This window comes from Ambystoma mexicanum, chromosome 1p (assembly GCF_040938575.1).
Source record: "Ambystoma mexicanum isolate Mex_15411 chromosome 1p, UKY_AmexF1_1, whole genome shotgun sequence".
Taxonomy (NCBI): domain Eukaryota; kingdom Metazoa; phylum Chordata; class Amphibia; order Caudata; family Ambystomatidae; genus Ambystoma; species Ambystoma mexicanum.
Window position 1 is genome coordinate 1,464,637,137 of NC_090921.1, and position 19,254 is coordinate 1,464,656,390.

Here is a 19,254-nt window from a genome sequence, read left to right on the forward strand (position 1 = left end):
TTCATAATGTCATTCTTGTCATCATATACACTAAACAGATCTTTCGGAAATCTTGGATGAGAGGACGGGCAAGACCCATTGCCAGATCCTGTAGTGGAACCATTGGTGCTTTGCAATCTAGCAACTCCAACTGGTGGTCCCTGTCCTTCTGCTTCTCTGACCTCTAAAAATCCAACTTAGCCATGCGGAATTCAAGCTCCTTCTGCTTAAACAACAGCTCTTGCTTCTTGATCTCTTGCATGGCCTCAGCCCCAGAACCGGTCAGTGAAACAGACAGCATCTTGGCTTCTCTGTACAGTAGCACTAACCACTACATTACTGGTACTTGGATAGCTCCAGTACCTCCTGCACTATCATAGGAGGGCAAAGCCAGAATTCACATTTCCTGCCATTCTGTGATCCTTTGGATCATTTCGGATTTAGTACCAGTGGCCAAAAGGCCCCTTTCGGTACAAATCCTTTAGTATCTCAGATCAAGAGGCACTCAAAGCAATGTCCGTAATTGCTTCCATACTAGAAGTAAAGGCAGGTGGCTTACAGTTAACGTTAACCTAAGAACACTATGGTCCTCATTACGGGTCTGGCAGTAACCGTGCCGGTATTACTGGCGGGTTGCCACCGGACCAATAAATATTTACCGGCGCCTGACTTGCTGGTAACACCAGGGATTACAACCAGGGCGGTCCGGAAAGTCAGACGCCAGTAAACTGTAATTCCCCATTCCCATAGCACTTTATGGGAATGGGGAACATGGAAGCATCAGTACCATTGTTAACTGTGCCGGTGCTTCCGTGACAGCCTGCTTACCATTGCTGCTGTGCCCGGCAGGGTCAGACCTGCCGGGCACGGCGGCTCCAGCAAGCAGACCTGTAGTATGCCGGTCCAGAAACAACGGTGCCAGTAAGCTTACCGGCACCGTTGTTTCCAGACCAGCATGCTTGTAATGAGGCCCTATGCCTCTCGTCTAAGTGTAACCTGGGTACCTTACCAGTGCACAACACTGGGTACCTCCAAACTTATCCCACCACTGTACACCAATTTGTTAAGATGGATTTCTAAATTTTGACCTGGTGGGCAGAAGATTAGGAGGCCCCCCTCTGATTAGTGAAACCGGGGAACCTTCTGGACAAGCCAGACCAATCTAGGTAGCTTGGTAGGCGGTCTAGACTAAGTCTCAGGAGAGGCGAGAGTGATCAGAAGCCCACAATAAGCACAGACAGTAACAAACCACAAATTAGACAAGTGTATATGAAAAATATCTAGACATTTGTCGGCCGGACCAATAGACACAAGTAAACTTTAGTTATGCAAAAACAGTTATCACACAAAATCCTTATACTATACAATATATGCACATGGTTTGTTTGTTTGTATTTTTATAGCGCTACAAACCCTCAGGCATCTGAGCGCTGCTTACCCACGGTATGTGGTGCTGATTTTTCAACCTCAGAAGGATGAAAGGCTGAGTTTGGCCCTGCCGGGATTCAAACCTGCGTCGGCAGGCTCTACACGGATGTCAAAGCGAGTGCTCTACTCACTGTGCTGTCTGACCGGCATTACGTTTCCTAATGCAATACAGTGGTAAAATACAGCCACAACCTGTAAAGGGAGGGTTGAGTTAACACATTAATAGCATTAGGCAATTCTTCAGAGTCGTTCCTTAACTTTCGAGTTCAGCCCTAAGAAGAAGGGAGCCTTGTGCTCAACAGTACAGTTGTGCGTCAGCCCCTTGGATAGCTCCAGTACCTTCTGTACTATCATAGGAGGGCAAAGACAGAATTCACATTCTGTGCGTAGCAAGTCAGGAAGGGGCTTGGGGCGATGAAGAATTGGTTCCCACTATTCGAGCAGGGTCTGCCCTTGGCGGCAGAACAGTTTTCAAAAGTTGAGAATAGCCAGAGAGCGTAGGCTAACCCAGACAAGATGAAATACCTTTAATGGATACTTGTGCGTAAAAATGATCGGTTGTTCCAGGGGGGCACCGGTAAGGGATGCAAGTGCTCACCGACCCTCAGCACAGTCCGGACCAAACTTTGCCACTTTAGTCGAGGTCGCTAGTAGGTTCGAGCCCTGCAATTTCGTGGCACTCCAGCTCTGGCTCCCAGCAGCTGCGGAATAGAACGATCGTCTCTGACAGAACAGTGGCCTTTTCTCAGCTTCTGAACGAGGTATGAAGAACATTCCAGTGCTACAGGCTTCAAGGTACAGAAGAGCAGAACAGCAAGGGAGCTACAGCGACTGTCACCAACAGGTAGTGAGCCGGAATCACAGATGCAGGCAGCATTACACACTCCTAATTCGGGACCCAGAGGAGCTATGGCTGCGAAATTGGGCAGAATGCACGGGGCCACAAGCAAGCAATGTCCCAGGTTTTGGGTTTGCACTCGAGACGGCAGTGTGGGATACCCTGAGGTAGAGCTGGACAGTTCACTGGATGGTCCAGGAACACTCCCGAAGTACAATGGGTAAGCATGGGGTGCTATGAGTAGTTGTTCCCACTAGTCTAAAGGGGGAAAGCGCCTTGGCAAGCCTTCTTGATCGAAGAGTAAAGCAGGGGTCTGATGGGACAGCAGTGGACAAAAGGTGCCAAAACCTTCCAAAGCATCTACGGCAGTTTCACAAGTCCGTTTCTTCGTGCAGGAGGCTTGGCTCCTTCTGTAGTTCGGTGAGAAATCAGGTGATCGACCTGAAATGGCTGCAGAGCCCCTTCTCTTGTCCAATACTAGCTCGAGGAACTTCCAATTGAAGATCTGCTCTTATGAGCGTATCCCAGGCGTGGACCAATCACAGTACAGGGTGGTCCCAGTCATTCAGGCACTCCAGACATCCTGGAACCAGCAGTGTGGATTGGGACTAGACAGTCACAACCCACTTCCTGGGTGCAAACACGTGACAGGCAGAAGCCTGCAAAAGAGATCGGTTTTCACGGGAGGCTGCATGCCCAAATAAGGAAAACCCGGGTTACTCGACCTAAGTGAAGGCAAGGGACAAAATGGCCAAGGGACAGAACAAAAGACTTTGTGGCTCTTCCATTTTCGGACCTGGCCCTAGTCCTGAACCAAACTTGGTGTGATTCAGTGAAAAGAAATAAAACATAAAAAGTAACTGCTGCGACCAGTTCGACCCAGGCACACTTGTACAATCACCAAAAAATCCTTCTAGGGTGTCTAGGCCATAAAACAAAAAGGAGCCCAGCGCACGGTACTGGAAGGTACATTGTGCACTGTTAAAAAGTTACCAAGAAATGGCAACATAGTCAAAGACTAAGGGAAACAAAGTTTCCCAGTACTGACAGTCTGAAGGACATGTCAGTTTCCCCATAACAAGTGAGCAAAAGCCTACGGGAGTTCAGCTGAAGGCTGGACTCCACTGGAAAAAATCAGGATAGGAAAGCCAAACAAAAGCAAAACGTATGGGGCGTTGTGGGGGGGAGGATGGGGTAAAGGGGTGAGTCTCCAAATGGAGGGAAAATTGCACATAAATTAAATCTTTCCCAACAATGTGATGTGCAAGGATTTTCTACCAACAATTTAGCTGGTTGTCATCTATTACAAGCACTCATCCCCAGGTTAAAAAGGAACCCAGCTATCGCCAGTGCATATTATTTCTGTGCTCTTTTGGGGGGCATAGCATTAAGTTCTGGTATCGCACAGGAAAGGTCTTCCTCCATCCTGGGCAGTGGTTCGATTTGCCATTAAGAAGACATGCACCGTACCCTTATAATTATTCTTCGCTTTGTATATGCAGTTCTGGATCAGCTTCATCGTATTGTTGTTTAGAGTAGTCCGATTGTATATATTAATACAATTAATGAACCTGGACCCTCCCCTAGGTGCAATTCCTGTACGTTGTCCAATCCTGTGTCAAGTTCTTTCACTGTGCAATTAATAATAGGGTCTATCCATGTAATAAGGCCACCACTTGGACAGTCCCAGCTCCCTTTGTAACTGCAATCTGGTATGTAGCAAAGCCTGGAACTACAAAGTGGCTATCAACCATGTTTCCAAAACATTAAGTGGTGTGACCTCATGTTCACTCCATACATATCTATCATTCAATATCTATCTTGCCCCCCGTGCTCACCAGATTTCCTCCTCATTTCCAGTGCTATGCCGATGACACAGCTTTTGTTCAAACTTCCCTCTTCTACTTCCTCTCTGAGGAATGGTGGACTGTCTGTCCACCATTCACGCATGATGTACAGCTATCTATCTCTGCCTTAATGCCAGTGAGACGGAGATCCTTCTGACTGACACCTGCACCCTCTTTTCATCCTACCCTCTTAGGACCCTCTGCCTCCACCATCCTGTGAGGCTAAAAACATTGGGGTCCTCTACGACTCTGCTCTCTCCTTCATCCTTCACATCATGGATATTACTAAGAAGTCCCGCTTACAGCTCCGCAACCTCAGGGGCAGTCTTCCTTTGCTCACCTTCCCCCAAAAGCCCAATGTATCCAGAGCTCTGGTCCCTCCATGCTCAACTATTGCACCTCCCCTTTCCTCCCTACGCCCCCTCCAAATAAACCCGAACAGGGCTGCAAAACTAATACCTGGTCTTAAGCCCAGGGACCGTATCTTTCCAGCCCCAAAATCTCCCCACTGGCTGCAATGATCAAATTCAAGACCCTCTGCATCATCCACAAGGCCTTCTGGGGTCCGAGACCATGCCAACTTCAACTTTCTCTCCCCAAATACTCCCCTGCTAGAACCCTACGCTCCTCTCGCTTCTCCAAGCAGAGAGTGGGAGGCAGGTCTCTCGCCTCAGCTGGTGCCTCCCTTTGGAACAGCCTCTCCCTGCACCTCTCAGACTTGAGCCGGACCGCCTCAAGTTCTGTAAACTGCTCAAAACTCTGCTGTTCTCTACCTCCTTCGCTTTCCTGCTAATCACCCCACTGGGGGCCTGATCCTGATCCTCATGAATCAAAAAAAGGATTCCAGGCCGTTCCTCCCAGTTAATACCAGCACCGTCCCCCTCCCTCCACTGCCTTTGCGGGTCCCTAATGGGCAGCTCTGCATCCCACCTTTGGGAGTTGCCTGCACTATCACTTAGCCTGAAATTCTAATCCTTGGCTCTCATTAGCACTTCCCTCCCGGCCCCTCTCAACAGCACTTGCCCTTCCCTCTGCTCCCCTCCCTCTCTCCTGCACTTCTCACTGCACTGCTTGTCTGAATGCCACAAGGCCTTGTAGAACCCTAACTGTATTTGACTGTTTTGCCATTATTATACCCTGTTTCCTTCCCATTTAGCCTTGTGACGCTTTGAAACACTATTCAGTTGTATAAGCGCCTAACAAATGCACAATAAAATAAAAATACACTGTCCACAAGATTTGTACCTACTCCACAATATTCCATGATCATACTCCAAGGTTGCCAAGGCATAATTCGTAGGACAATTCTCATTTGAGCTGCCTATTGTCAATATACATACTACCCATATTCTCTATGCTTTATGCTTGCCTGGAGTTTGTCATGAATGAAAGGCAATCGTCCAACTCGGTCTCTGTGTTCGGGGTGGTTTTCACTGCACTTATCCCCAAGGGTATCACCCCATTACTGCGCAGCTAAAAATACTGCAGACAAAAATGCTAAATTATTTATTGTGCATTTCAATGAAAATGTATGAGGGGGTGGCTTAGGGTATTACATGTGAGGGGAGTATGTGGGAGTCTCCCCTGCATATAATTGCATTAAAATGTGAAAAGAAAAATGAATTTGACATTTTCATCTGTGCAATTTTATTTTCGCAGTAATCGCATAGATCCATATGCATAGGAGATTTGAGAAGAAAGTACTCTGGTGCAGCTTATAATTTCATGGATAACCGAAAGGCAACCCCTGGTACCTACCTAGTGGATGCATTTGTAAATGAGATGTTCCCTTCCCATACTCCTTTAGATATTTTTGGGAACTTTGTGCATATATATTGGATTGTCTCTAGGTGCAACTTCTACCTCATCTGCTTTTTATCAACTCCATAACTGACACGCTAGGATTTTGGAAGGTCTCTTAAAAGTCCTTGGCATTTTGCAATCCTGAGTTTTTATAACAAACTATGACTGCCATCTTGATCAGTGCCATACACGAGTATTGACCCTCTGTAGAAAAGTTAGATGTGTGAGGTTCAAAATCTGGCGACTCTATAGGACAGTCCTGTGGCGCAACCTCTCCTATCTCCACCCCTTCTTGGACATTCTCACCTTCTAGTTCAGATTCTTCCGCCATCACTTTGTGAGGATGAATAAAGTCCATTGCAGAAACTTAAGTGGGGCGCCCATCTACCCCCTTTGTGAGGCCCATCCTTTCTTTTTTCGCTCTTCCGTTTCCTTCAATAGTATATTGACCCTGGCCATTGTTTGAGCAAATACACAACTTTGCAAGCCTGGGAATTGATCTGTATGCGTTTGAAAGAATAGCCTCCAGCTCGTCAGCATCCTTGTAATCTTCCACCTCTTCCTTTTACCTAGATAAAGTAATTTTACTTCCATTCCTCTGCCATGCAAAGTGCTTGAGAGTTTCCCCGAGCTTGTCTCGGGAGGATGGCTCGGGGGCAGCACAGACGACGCGCTGCAACACAGGTTCGAGCCCAGGTCCGCGCTTAGAAAGAATTGTTGCTGATTTGTTATATGTAAAACAAAGTTTTAAAAAAGAAACTTCTGGGTATGATGCGCTTTATAAATAACCAATTATAAATTATTATAACTACTGGAACATGTACCAACCTATTTTAAAGTCGATTTGAAAATAGAAATAAAAACATTTGTCTTTTCTGTGCTTGCTGTGCTAGTTGTTGAAACAGCTATTGGGTGTATTCCCTTTGGAAAATGACCCTGGAATATGGCAGCTGCAAATGTCACGGCGCTGTGCACCTCAGTTCAGACTTATTCAGTGCTGCGTTTGGATGCGCTGACCTGCTTATGTGTCTTGCTGCCCTAAGCACCCTCATTTAATGGAACCGACTCCCCACTACTTGTGGACCTTAGAATGATGGCACTTCAGCTTTTGGTTTGGCAGTTGGCTGGACACAGACTTCTTTGCTTGCCTTGGGAAGCATGTTGGGTGCAACACCCCAGGCTTCATGCACACCGTGTGGTGGCTCCTGGGCTGCCCTCTTGCGACACTTTTCAGAGAGGTGGGGCAGTTGAGTTCCTTCCACCCCCGCCCCTGGAGTCTTGCGTGACTGTCTCCTGTGGGTCAGATCTTTCCCCTCCACCAAAGCTAAGTCGGCAAACCTTTCTTCAAAGATAGTCACTTTGCACAAGGTGCATGCTGTATGGCACACTGGTCTACGAATAACGAATATTAAGTGTCCCAGGTTTTAACTTTTAAGAGGCTGCACATGCTTCCTCTTCCTGGCCACTGGGTAGACAGTGATTGCACCCCTTAAGAGTATCACACGAGGGAATTTGCAAATTGCATATAGGGTAGAACTTAAAGGAGCTTTCTTCATTAGGGTTGTCGACACCAGGGACTTGAAGCAACAATATTGGAAATACATTTTAGATTAATTATTTTTATACAGCCTGTCCCTAAACCCTTAGGTTGGGAATCAAATCAATGGCTCTCTCGAGACAGGGTGGATACCACTCGAGACCAAATTGCTGTCAGTATTAAAGATTGGGGACCTAATTAACAGAAGTGAATGATATTCTTAAAATACCATTGGAAAACGCTTTGTAAATTAGGCACGGGATTCTCCACTGGGGTCTTGTTCTGTGATCAGAGTTTCCATGCATCACTCCGGTAAATGACAGATTGTGGAGGGAAAATCCTGGTGGCATCACGTAGATCAGCACTGTGGGTTCTGCACATGCAGTATAGGGATAGTATGACAGGAACACCCCTGCCGACACCTCTCACTTTGGAAGTAAGCAACTTTGATTACTACAGAGCAAACCTCCAGGGTGGCACTGTACATATATTACAAATAAATACAATGACCTTCATTTTAAACGATAGACTACTGAAATTCCTTTATATTAGAATGTGTGACTCACCAATTGATCATTGTGTACATTTGATCCAAGTCTGAAGGATTACTGAAATTACACAGTACTTTATTTCAAAAATAGTATAGGACTTTATTTTGCAAATTGACATTATCTACAGTTTCTGAAATTCATTCCAAATATTGTAATTCTCACACACACACAATTGATTCAAGACAAAGCAATAAGCACAATATTTACAAACCACAAATATGTTGCAGAACTCGGCAACCTAAATGATACCAGAATCAAGACAAAAACATACAATTTTACATTTCCGGACACAGGACACACTGGTTCCCCATGGACAACACGGTTTTGTCACAAGTGCTGGCTATGCATTACTCCGAGACAGCCACATTCGTAATGACATGAATATTTCTGCTCACTATTCAGAATGTTTTCAAATGATGAAGCCTCTCTGGGTGTCAAATGCCTCTTGGACGATAAGAGCCTCGACATTCTAAAGGATAAAGAGAGCCACACTGGTGAAGACCCATTTCTGCTCTTTTGACGACCTCAAAGCCCCAGCTCAAGGTACACTTCTACCCTGAACAAGTGGTTTACAGGCCAACAGGCATTGAAAGAGTGTGTGTTACTTATTCAGTAGAACAATTCACGTGATACGTAAGAGTACAAAGTCAGACAAGGAATTGTTGAGACTATAAATGCACACTTTGGAAGTACAGGTAATTTGCTTTTTGCAACATGGCATGTTTTTAATGACCGCATAAGGGAAATTCATTACCTATAGCATTTTACAACAAGGACTGCCTGGAAGTTGGTGGGGAGACAATCCAGAAAATCATTTTAGAATTCGGCTTGAACTTAAAAAAGCTTCACAACAAAACATGCTGACATACACAAAGAAAGCAATCTCTAGATTTAATCAGTAAACACAAATATTCTAGAAAGTTGTAAATCGGATGACTGGCGGATGGGAAAGATGTGATCTTCTGATTTTGCCCATTAATGGTCCCATCTCAACTTTTCGGGCGTAGGTTCTCCAAGGGACCTTAGGAGCTCCCTCTGTGCTTTACTTATTGCCTGACAGAGAAAAAAAAAAACAGCCATTCAACAAACTTTTAAACAAGGACAATTGTACTGGGTGAGAAAAGAAAGATACCCTTTGCAACCACAAAGATGATGACAGATACTATTACAACATTCAAGCACTTCGATGTACAGAGAACCTTTTACCGGCCAACAGATACCATAAAAGAAGATAAATGGCATAATGAGCACACACGTGCCAATAACAAAACAAGGCTCACCGCACAATCCATCTTCGCAGCCAATGCAATTTTGATATGAAGGCTACTATTACTGACATCCAATTTTCCAGACTAGTTATTATGGTGGAAGAAAAAGACTTGCCCTTTATACTGCATCAGTGTTCCAATTCCATCCACCTAGAGACAGACGAAAGTGCGTGATGGGGACAGAGTGGTAGCGCAGCAAGGGTCAGAATATATGACTCAACATACACAATTTGTGCCGGGTCATGATGCTGCAAGGAAATATCACAAAGTTTGCTGTAATTTACCATGGTCTAGTCATCCATCTCTAAATCAAACAATCTCCCAATTGCAGTGAGGTGGGGGGTGGGAGGATGAGATGCTTTGTTCTCGTTTATTTCAAAGCAACAGGAAGGTGAGGTCTATTAAAGAAGCGTGTTTGTGTATGCCTCCGACGGCTTACAGGCATGAACACATTCGGGCATTTATAGGTCTATGCCACAGGCCTAGGACACACTAGATGAAAATGCATTAAATAACATACATACTTTGAGCGAGCAGGATCAATGTTTTCGTCTCCAATTAAAGCTGGTCCAATTGCAATCAGCAATGGGCCCTATGCTGGTAACAGCTGAAAGGGTTTTGTGAAGTAATCCTGGGTCACAGGCCTGGGTTTGGATTTACCAGATAGAATATGGTCATAACAATTAATGATAATTTAAGAACGCATGGTTTTTGCCAACAAGGGGTTTCAAGCTTTCAGCGGGAAGAGGGAGCACGTTACGTTTCTTCTCTTGTGTGTTTGTTCTGGAAACAAAATTCAAAAATAAAGTTTCTTTAAAAAAAAAGGGATCCAGAGCAGCTTTGATGTTTCAAGCAGGGCTGGCTGCAGTCACCCCTCTAGGATCTTGCCTACTTACTGGGATCAAAATGAAGTGCAGAAAAGGGAGAACTATGTGCCAAGCCATTGACTAAGGATATGGCCCACTTCTAAGGGCATCCCCCCTCAGCTGACTCCGGGGCCCTGTCACGTGTGGGGCCAAGAACGCGGTTTACTGGTGAGAAATCAGGGCCTCAAAGTGTTGACTGCTTCAACTAGTAGCACATACATTGGGAGAAGGCAGAACTACACCACTGAATAGAGATTTGAAGCAGCTGCAGCTCATCAGTAGGAGTCAGACATGGGACAGTCCATGCAACTCATTTTTCCTCATTTTCATAGTTATTAATTTAATGAATATTAAAAATGCTTTTCCGAAAAGCAGTATGACAAAAGGGCATGCTGATGGCCTGGAGTGTTCCTACTGCTGGATGCTTTACACATCTTTACACAACTGGCTGGTAGAGGGAAAGGAGAAGGAAACGGGGGAAGAGGGAGACAGAGCAAGATAGACAGAGAAGTGATGGAGGAGATGGCAAGGTATAGGAAATGTAATCCAATCGTGACAATAGTTTCGGATAGTAGTGGTGGAGGAGGGAAGGGCAGAGTCCAGAGGAGATGCAGAAGGTGCACTGAAATTCGGGTGCTCGTTTCATAGGAAAGAAAGTTGTTTTAAAGCATGATCATGAAGCCTGTCACTCTTGTAATGTCTTTAAGAGGGGAGAGAGTTCCAGTGATGGGGTGTGAAGCGGTTGGAAGGGTAAAAACTGGGTGGATGGGGAACAATTATGGTGATGACAGCTCAAGAGCGTAGACTACAACAGGGTGTCTATCACGAGATAGATTTAGCCATATTGGAGACATTAGGTAAGTGGATAAAAAGAGGAAGGGCTAGGTAAAGAATGTATGTAAAACACAAGAATAAGGGAAAGATTTTGCCGGACAGCCACACCAGGAGTAGTTAGATGGAATGGGTAGCAAAACCAATAGCTTTTTTGAGAGGAGTAGAGGGAGGAGTCCCATGAGCAGGCTGGAGCAGGTATCCAGCCTGCTAAGCATATAGGAGTCGAGGAGTTTTGCAGAGTGCAAAGTGAACTGGGGATGGATTTTAGGAATGCTCAGGAGGTTAAGCCTTGCAGCTGTAGCAATGGAGGTGAGGAAGTGCTGGTGTTTAGGGACATTGGCAGAGAAAGCCCACACTGTGAGCCTTGGGCAATGGGGAAAGGGAAGAATACATTTGCGGGATTAAGAAGATTAGCATTGGAGGCCAGGGGAAGAGCACTTCAGTTCAAAAGGAGTTGTGCATCAGGTAACCCTGAGCAATCCCGCAACAGAGAGGTAGTTAACAAGGAGGGAGGCCATCTCAGGGGCATGACAGGTTAGAAAAACGATATGAAAATCCAAAGAGAAGATAGTTTGCTGAGATAACAGGTGCATAGTGTGGAGGAGCAGCTCAGGCATATATATACTGTTGCTGGACCCTACTGCGAGGGGGGTGGCATGACTGGTCCCAAAGTACTAGGAAAAGAAAATAAAGCGATTAGCCGGGTAGGCCAACCAAGAAGGATATTGCCCCGCAAGCCAGGATTCAAGAGAATCAGATGGAGCAGGTGAACTGTGGCAGATATGGCAAGAAACGTCGGTACAACGTCCTTTCATCCCCAGGCATTTCTGCACCTGCATTTTAAACTTGTACAAAATAACAAGAAAGTACATCGAATTTGTTTGGGGTGGGTAGGAAAGAGTAGATAAGGGGTTGGGGGGTCGGGTATAGTTAAAAATAGGTAAGGGGGGAACCTCCTAAAAAAATTAAAAAGAATTCAATGAACCTTTTCGTTATTTTATACACGTTTAAAATGCAGGCGTACAACTGCCTGGCGATGAAAGGACATTGAACCGAAACGTCAAGGTGAATGATGATAGATGGCAGTGGTGAGCCATAGAGAGGGAGATGGAGAAGAGGATAAGCACAGTCTCCTGTAGACTCAATGAGTGAGCCCCCAAATAGTCAGTTATGCGGTTGAAGACACGTTTGGGCAGGAACAGTGAGGAAGGAAAAATGGGTGGAAAGATGGGTCAAAAGATGGCTGAGTTGTTGGACAGCAGTGCCACCTTGAAACGGCATAAGAATATGCCAGTGGTAAGTGAAAGGATGAATTGAGGTAGGACCAGGTCAGGGGGACCAGTTCCTGGACTGTTGTGTGAAAGGGACTAGTCGGAGTAGTGCAGAGGCTGGTAGCCCCGAGGGTCAGAGCTAGAACAGAAGGGTTCGTCAATGGACGTCTGATAGCGAGAAGAGGATGTGAGGGAGCGGTGGTGGTAGAGAGAAGAGGACAGGCAGGGTGTTCTGTGTATTAGACGTTTTGAAAGAAATAGTATCAAAGAGCCATCAGCTAAGAGTGAGTATGAAAAGAACCGAGTCCAGGGGAAGGATGGATTTGTGGGTCATGGATAGCTCGCAAGGATTACAACGGAGATGCGGTTAGTATAACAGTTAGAATTGGAAAAGTCCAGAGCAGTGGTGACAGCAAAGAACGATTTCAATTTGCAAGCAAGCAGAGGAAGAATACGTTTTGTGCCAGTGGTTCAGGTTGAAGGGCAAGGTTTTTACTCAAGATATTGGATGGCTGGGGAGAGAAGGGCATGGGTTAGACGGGGGGAAAGGGGGGAAGCTATGCAATAGTGCTAAAAAAATAAGTAGTCCATGTTCAACTGAACTCCGGAAATGCCCAGTCAATGGAGTAAAAGGGTTGTGGAGGAGAGCACGAGGTACTAATTTGACATGGGTCTCATGGAGGAAGGCTTACATTTGCATTTAGCGATTTTACAAGGAGGGGGAGGGAAAGCGGAGGAGGGACAGACTGAATTGGAGACGAGTTCCATTAGAAGTATCTGGGTCAAAGGAGGCAGAAGAATTAAGGGAGGAAGAGGACATACAGTGAGCTTCCAGGATTGCAGGTCGACAGGTTATGGAGAGCAAACAGTATGACCAGAGTGGAGTTCAGCTGTAGTTTGTGGGCCTTGGTTTTTGTAGGGAGGTTGTAGTCCCCTACAATAATGACTGATTTGAATGGGAAGCAATGTGAGGAGGTTGAAATCAAGGAAGAATGCAATTGCGATCCCAAGGGGGTGTAAGAGGTGTAATTTAGGGGGTGATGGTGCAACAAATTAAAGAGTGATGCATTAAAAAAAGGGGGAGAACATCAGAGGGGGAAGATGGACACGCTTTGTTGATCGTAATGCAGACACCACCCTAGTATCTTAAGTTTTTTTTTAAATGTATTTATTTGTATTGGCTGAATTTAATCAACCTTTCAAATATAAAATATATAAACCACATAATTTACACATATCAAAATGAATCACAAAATATACACAGCAATAGAAAAGCAAAATAAAATGAAATTAATATAAATAATTTAACAACCATTGCCATGGAGACAAATAATTTTAAACAGCTTATTTCAGAACAAACGGAAATGCCACATTTCTCCCATAACCTCCAATTTTAAACTTGATAAAAAAAGTTAACAGTTGCAATTTGAAGAGGTAAATAGCATGACCCCAGGATAAGTGACCAACAGTTCTGTGGATTTGCGAGAGCCAAGTACTTGCAACGTCTTGCAAAATGGATTTCTCTTGCTGATCGGAGTACACAACATTCTGTGATGAGATGAACTAGAGTGTCCATCACTAAGCAAAAACGACAGATATTGTCAGAAACTGGTAAAAGTTTGCGTTTAGCTTGGATGTCTCTAGTGATCCATAGATCAAAACGCAATCTTAATATGTCATTGCGTAGTTTGTGAGAAGGGCAGTGCACCAAATATGGGGGCAAAGTTTGCAATTTTTTATATGGAAAGCGACACCGCGATGTATCTTTGTACAGGAGACATAATGCTCTCGTTTCTATCCAATCTGAATCAAATATTTTGGATTTGGATTTATCTGGGTTATATAATAATAAATCCAAAGAAATTTCTGCCGAGATTAGAGTGTGATAGACCTTCGAGAGCCACCTTTTAATGAATGAATGAATGGTTTGTGGAGAAAATAGAACTGTTTAGAATTTTCAGCATGACATTTAACTGGGTGGAAAGCAGACATTTTCTGAATAAAGAACATAAGCACCAATTATACAGCACCCGGAGGGAGACCAGGCCCAATTCATATCTTATCCAGGCAGCAGGTATACATTGTGGTAGGTGTAATATCTGCCACCTGAAGTGCCATGCCGGCATAATTGAGAATTTTCCATACTTATACATTATGATGCGCGCTTGTGAAATGGCTGATGTAAGTCTTGCTTATACGCTCTCCAGGGGGCCCTTCGCCTGGGGAGAACCTTCAAACAATATACCAAGATAGGTATACTGTGGCACCATTTTTATTGGTGACTGATTGAAAGTCCAAACATGTGACAATGATCCAGCACGCCTGGGTGAATAAGCTACAATTTGTGTTTTGACTGTTGATTTTTAGTTCATTCACCTATGTATATATGTAAAAGAAGATGCTGCAGACCCAATTGTGTTTTGGAAACAAGAACTAAATCGTCTGCATACATAAGTGTTTGAATTGGTTGGTTATTAGGTTTCGGTGAGTCAGATAAAACATTAGCAAAAGAAAATCTGACATCCTGTACAAAATAATTAAAAATCACTGATGCTAATAAGCATCCTTGTTTTAGGCCACGTGCGGTGTTAATCTGCTCTGAAAGTAAGCCATCCAAGGATAGACGAACTTGGATGGAAGTGTTTGAATGTAGCGAATGAATGACATCATATAACATTGGGGGACAATGATCTTTGCAGAGCTTAGATAGAAGCAGGCGGCTAACCGAATCGAAAGCCGCATTAAGATCAACAAAAGCAAACAAGACTTGCTGCTTGTGCATGTGGCTTTGCATTTTAATGGCATTTAGAGCAAGGGAATTTATGTTTGTACCCATTCCCGCAACAAATCCCGTTTGATGCTGGTCCCAAAGATCAGATTGTAGGGTCCAGGCATTAAATTCACATAAAATCAGTTTGGTGAAAACCTTGCCTGGAGAGTCTAATAGCGCATTGGGTCGGTAGTTGGCCGGCACACTACGATCACCCTTTTTGAAAATGGGTATAACTATGGAGGTTTTCCAAGAGGGCGGAATAAGGCGTGTTCTTAATATACCACAAAAGATTTTATAGAGGATGCTCGCACATTCAGCCGGATGTGATTTAAACATAAAATTTGATAACCCATCCGGGCCCATCGCCCTGGAGGAACTCGCCTGCATTATGATACCTTGAATAATGTCGGGAGATATCTCCAAATGCCATGATGATGTAGATATAGGTTCATATTTTGGCTTTGCGAAGAGAGGATCAGCGTATAATGCTGAGAAATGGTTGACCCAACATTCTTCATGAACACCATTGATTTGTGAGTCACCTTGTAAATGAAAAGGCTGATCATTCAGTAGTTGCCACATTCTAGACGAATTTTTGTTGGCCATGATATGATATGGTATTTGTAACGCGCCTATACACAAGTGTTTCAAGGCGCGACGAGGCAGGGAGGGAGGGAAACAAGGGGAAGACAGACAAACGATCCTACTAGGCCAGGTGTCATTCAGATCGCGCAAGTGCAGAGGTAAGGGGAAAAGGAGGAAGTGCAGGGGGAGGAGGTGGGGGGGAAAGTGCAGTACAAGGTAAGTAGCGTAAGAAATAATAATTAATAAATAATAAATAAAAACGGCCAGCTGGTGGCAAGTGCGAGGTAAGTGCAGAGCAAGTGCTGGGAAGGGGGCTGTAGGGTACAGTGACAGTCCCACAGTGCACGGGGAGCCAGGGAGGCAGTGCAAGTGGAGAGTGGCTGGGCCCTGGACCGAGGTTGCTGAGAGTGGCCCAGATGCAGGTTTAGTGCTGAATTCAGTGGGGGGTTAAGCAGGTTTAGCAGGGGAGAGGGAGAGAGAAGGCAGAAGCGAAGAGGAAGGTTTTGAGGTGCTTCCGGAACCGGAGATGGTTCTCCTCAAGTTTCAGGGAGGCAGGAAGGCTGTTCCAGAGGGAGGCCCCTGCTGCGGAGAGAGATCTACCCCCAGCTCGTTGCTTCGAGAAGCGGCTGACCATGAGGGAGTTGGAGACGGATGAGCGAAGGGCTCGTGAAGGAAGATATTTAGGAAGAGAGAGTTGAAGGTATTTAGGTCCCTGGCCCCAGAAGGCCTTGTGGACAATACAGAGGGTTTTGAACTTAATCCTCGCAGCCACTGGGAGCCAGTGAAGGGATTTCAGTCCTGGAGAGATACGGTCCCTGGGCTTGATGCCAAGGACAAGTCTCGCAGTTCTGTTCTGGATAAGTTGCAGAGGGCGGAGAGTGGAGGCAGGCAGATTAAGATAGAGGCTGTTACAGTAGTCCAGCCTTGAGAGAACCAGGGCTCGGGAGACAGTGAGCTTCTGGGGGAAGGAGAGGAAGGGAAGAATACCTCTGAGGAGGTGCAGCTGGTAGTGTGACTTCTTAGAGACGTCAGATATATGAGGAGAGAAGGAGAGTGTGGAGTCGAAGATGACCCCGAGGTTTTTAGCCTTGCAGGTAGGGGCAGGAAGGGGGCCAAGGGAGGCCGGCCAGAGAGCTGCAGGGAAGGAGGGAGTGGGTGTGCCGATGAGTAGAATCTCAGTCTTACTGGCGTTGAGGCAGAGGTCATTGGCGGCACACCATTCCTGGATAGCAGACAGACAGTCGGAGATGAGGGAAGGAGAGGAGGAGGCCGAGGGTAGCCTGAAAATGAGCTGGGTATCGTCGGCATAGCACTGGAAGTAGGGGCAGAGAGCGGCGATGCGGTGGGCAAGGAGTGCCAGATACTGGTTGAAAAGCCAGGGAGAGAGGTTGGAACCCTGGGGGACACCACAGGTGGAGAAAAAGATGTCAGAGAGGAAGGAGCCCATTTGGACCTGGGAGGGTCGACCGGAAAGGAAAGTCGTCAGCCATGCCAGAGCCTGACCAGTGATACCCAGGTTATCACGGAGACAGTTGAGCAGGATGGCATGGTTGACAGTGTCAAAGGCAGAGGAGAGATCGAGCAGAATGAGAACACAGGGAGTGTTGGAATCGAGGTTCAGGAGCAGGTCCTCACGGATGTTCAGGAGAGCAGTTTCCGTGCTTCTGGCCGCTCTGAAGCCGGATTGATGGTCATGAAGATTACCAACAGATTCAGCATGGAGGTTAAGCTGGGAAATGGCCAGTTTCTCCAGGAGCTTACCCAGGAAGGGAGTAATGGAGATTGGGCGATAATTGGCCGGGCAGAAGGGGTCGGAAGAGGGTTTCTTGAGGAGGGGGTGCACAAGGGAGTGCTTGAGGGGGGATGGGAAGACTCCAGAGGCGAATGAGTGGTTGCAAAAGACAGGGAGTCGATGTGGTCCTTGATGGTTTTGGAGGAACAGGGGTGAACCTGTTTAGACGAGGCTTTCATAGATCGGACTTGTCTGGAAACCTCATCAGCAGAAAAAGGTGGAAAAGCAGAGAAGGAGGGCGGAGGGGCGGCTGCAAGAGAGCAAGAGGAAGAGCCGGGAAGAGAGGGAGGGGGGGAGAGAGGAGGAGAGCGAGGACAGGATGTCCTGAGTTTTTGAGATGAAGTGCGAGGCCAGTGCAGTGCAGAGGGCCTGGGAGGGGACAGGAGAGGTAGAGACTGCAGCAGGGTTGGCCAGCTCCTTGCAGATTTTAAAGAGTTCGGCCGAGTTGTTAGATGCCTCAGAGATGCGGGCTTGCCATCACCTCTCTATCTTGTTGGAATTGCGAGGCTTTCCTACTTCTCAACCAGTTTTTGTATCAGCATTTGGCTGTCTTTAGGAGTGACCAACGGTGTGGATGATTTGATGTTAATAGATCTTTCTTAACTTTCCTAAACTCTGCTTTGATGCGCTGAGTGCCTGCATCAAAGGAGTGAGGATGACGAACTCTGTTACAAGAAGGTATCGTTACAGATCTTACGAAGGGTTGTAATAAATCGGAACACTGGTTAGTGTTAAGAGAAAGCAAATTATATTCAATTATATTCTCAAAGGCAGTTAGCGTAGTCATGTTCCAATGAAGGCAAGATCTTGCTGGGTTGACCATGAACTCTGCCTAAAAAACAGCCTTTTTTTGGATTTGGTAAAATCCCAGGCAAGGTCCACAACTAAAAGTCTGTGGTCACTATATGGTTGGTCACAGACTATCAGTTTTTTTACACTTTGAAATAGTTGTTTGCTGACATATATAGTCAATGATGCTCGTACTCAAACCACGGTGCCAGGTGTATTGAGGAGGAGAATCACCGTCAACAGTGCCATTGAGCATGTAGAAATTTCAGTCACACATTAAGGGAATCCATCTCTGCACATCGCGGTTGACGCAAGTCTTATTCCAGCAGTCAAGATTAAGGTCGCTCACAATGATTGTATGAGTAATTGTATGGTTCATAAATATTATATCCAAGATGGAAGGTAGGCCATCATAAAAAAACATTGTCCGTCATTGCTGTGACGTTGTGAGAGATGTTGACTGGTGCCATCACCTGGTCGTTACTAGTAATTTGGACTAGCTGGATCTGGGCATCAACTAAAGACCAGGGTGTAATAGTAAGGCCACTGGATGTTTTGACAGCTACAAGAAGACCCGAGGACAGTCTGCCTCCACTCGGGATGGCGGGAAGCAAAATTGTATCGAGGTCATCCCATAGTGGGGGTGTTGTGATCCAGGTTTCTTGTAAGGCTAAAACATGGTGAATACTAGCTAAATTGGCAAAAGACAGGTGCAGGTGTGAGTGGCCTCTTGTGTTCCAGCTTGCAATTTTTAAAATAGATGGAACCTCTGGCATTAATGGTTAATGCCGCTGGTTAAGTGTAGACTGAGTATCAGAAATGGCTCCGTGAGAGCCTTGGTAAATGTTCGGCTTTGGTTTAGTGCTTTGGGCTTTGAGTGCATTCTGCAGCGCCAAATGGATTCCCATACAACTCCTGATGGGATCCACAATCTCACTACTGAGCGTGTGAGCTCAGAAAAAAACTATTTGGTCAATGTCTTGCGTCGATATAATGTACAACTCTGCAACATCCCCAAACAGGTTCAGGACACTCTGGCGATTCAAATCATAGACAGGGAAGTTCCCTTCTCTACATTTCAAAATGAATGTAT

At 45.6% G+C, this 19,254-nt stretch overlaps 1 protein-coding gene across 1 annotated transcript in view; it reads right to left on the bottom strand.

Moving 5' to 3' along the window:
* Positions 1-8,057: 8,057 nt before the first annotated feature.
* The window catches only part of PMF1 (polyamine modulated factor 1), a 216,024-nt gene continuing 204,827 nt past the window's right edge, over positions 8,058-19,254 (bottom strand). Inside the window, exon 6 of the mRNA XM_069607115.1 lies at positions 8,058-9,036. Within this exon, the coding sequence (XP_069463216.1) occupies positions 8,959-9,036 (78 nt within the window). The 3' untranslated portion in view covers positions 8,058-8,958. The remainder of the gene's footprint in view (positions 9,037-19,254) is intronic.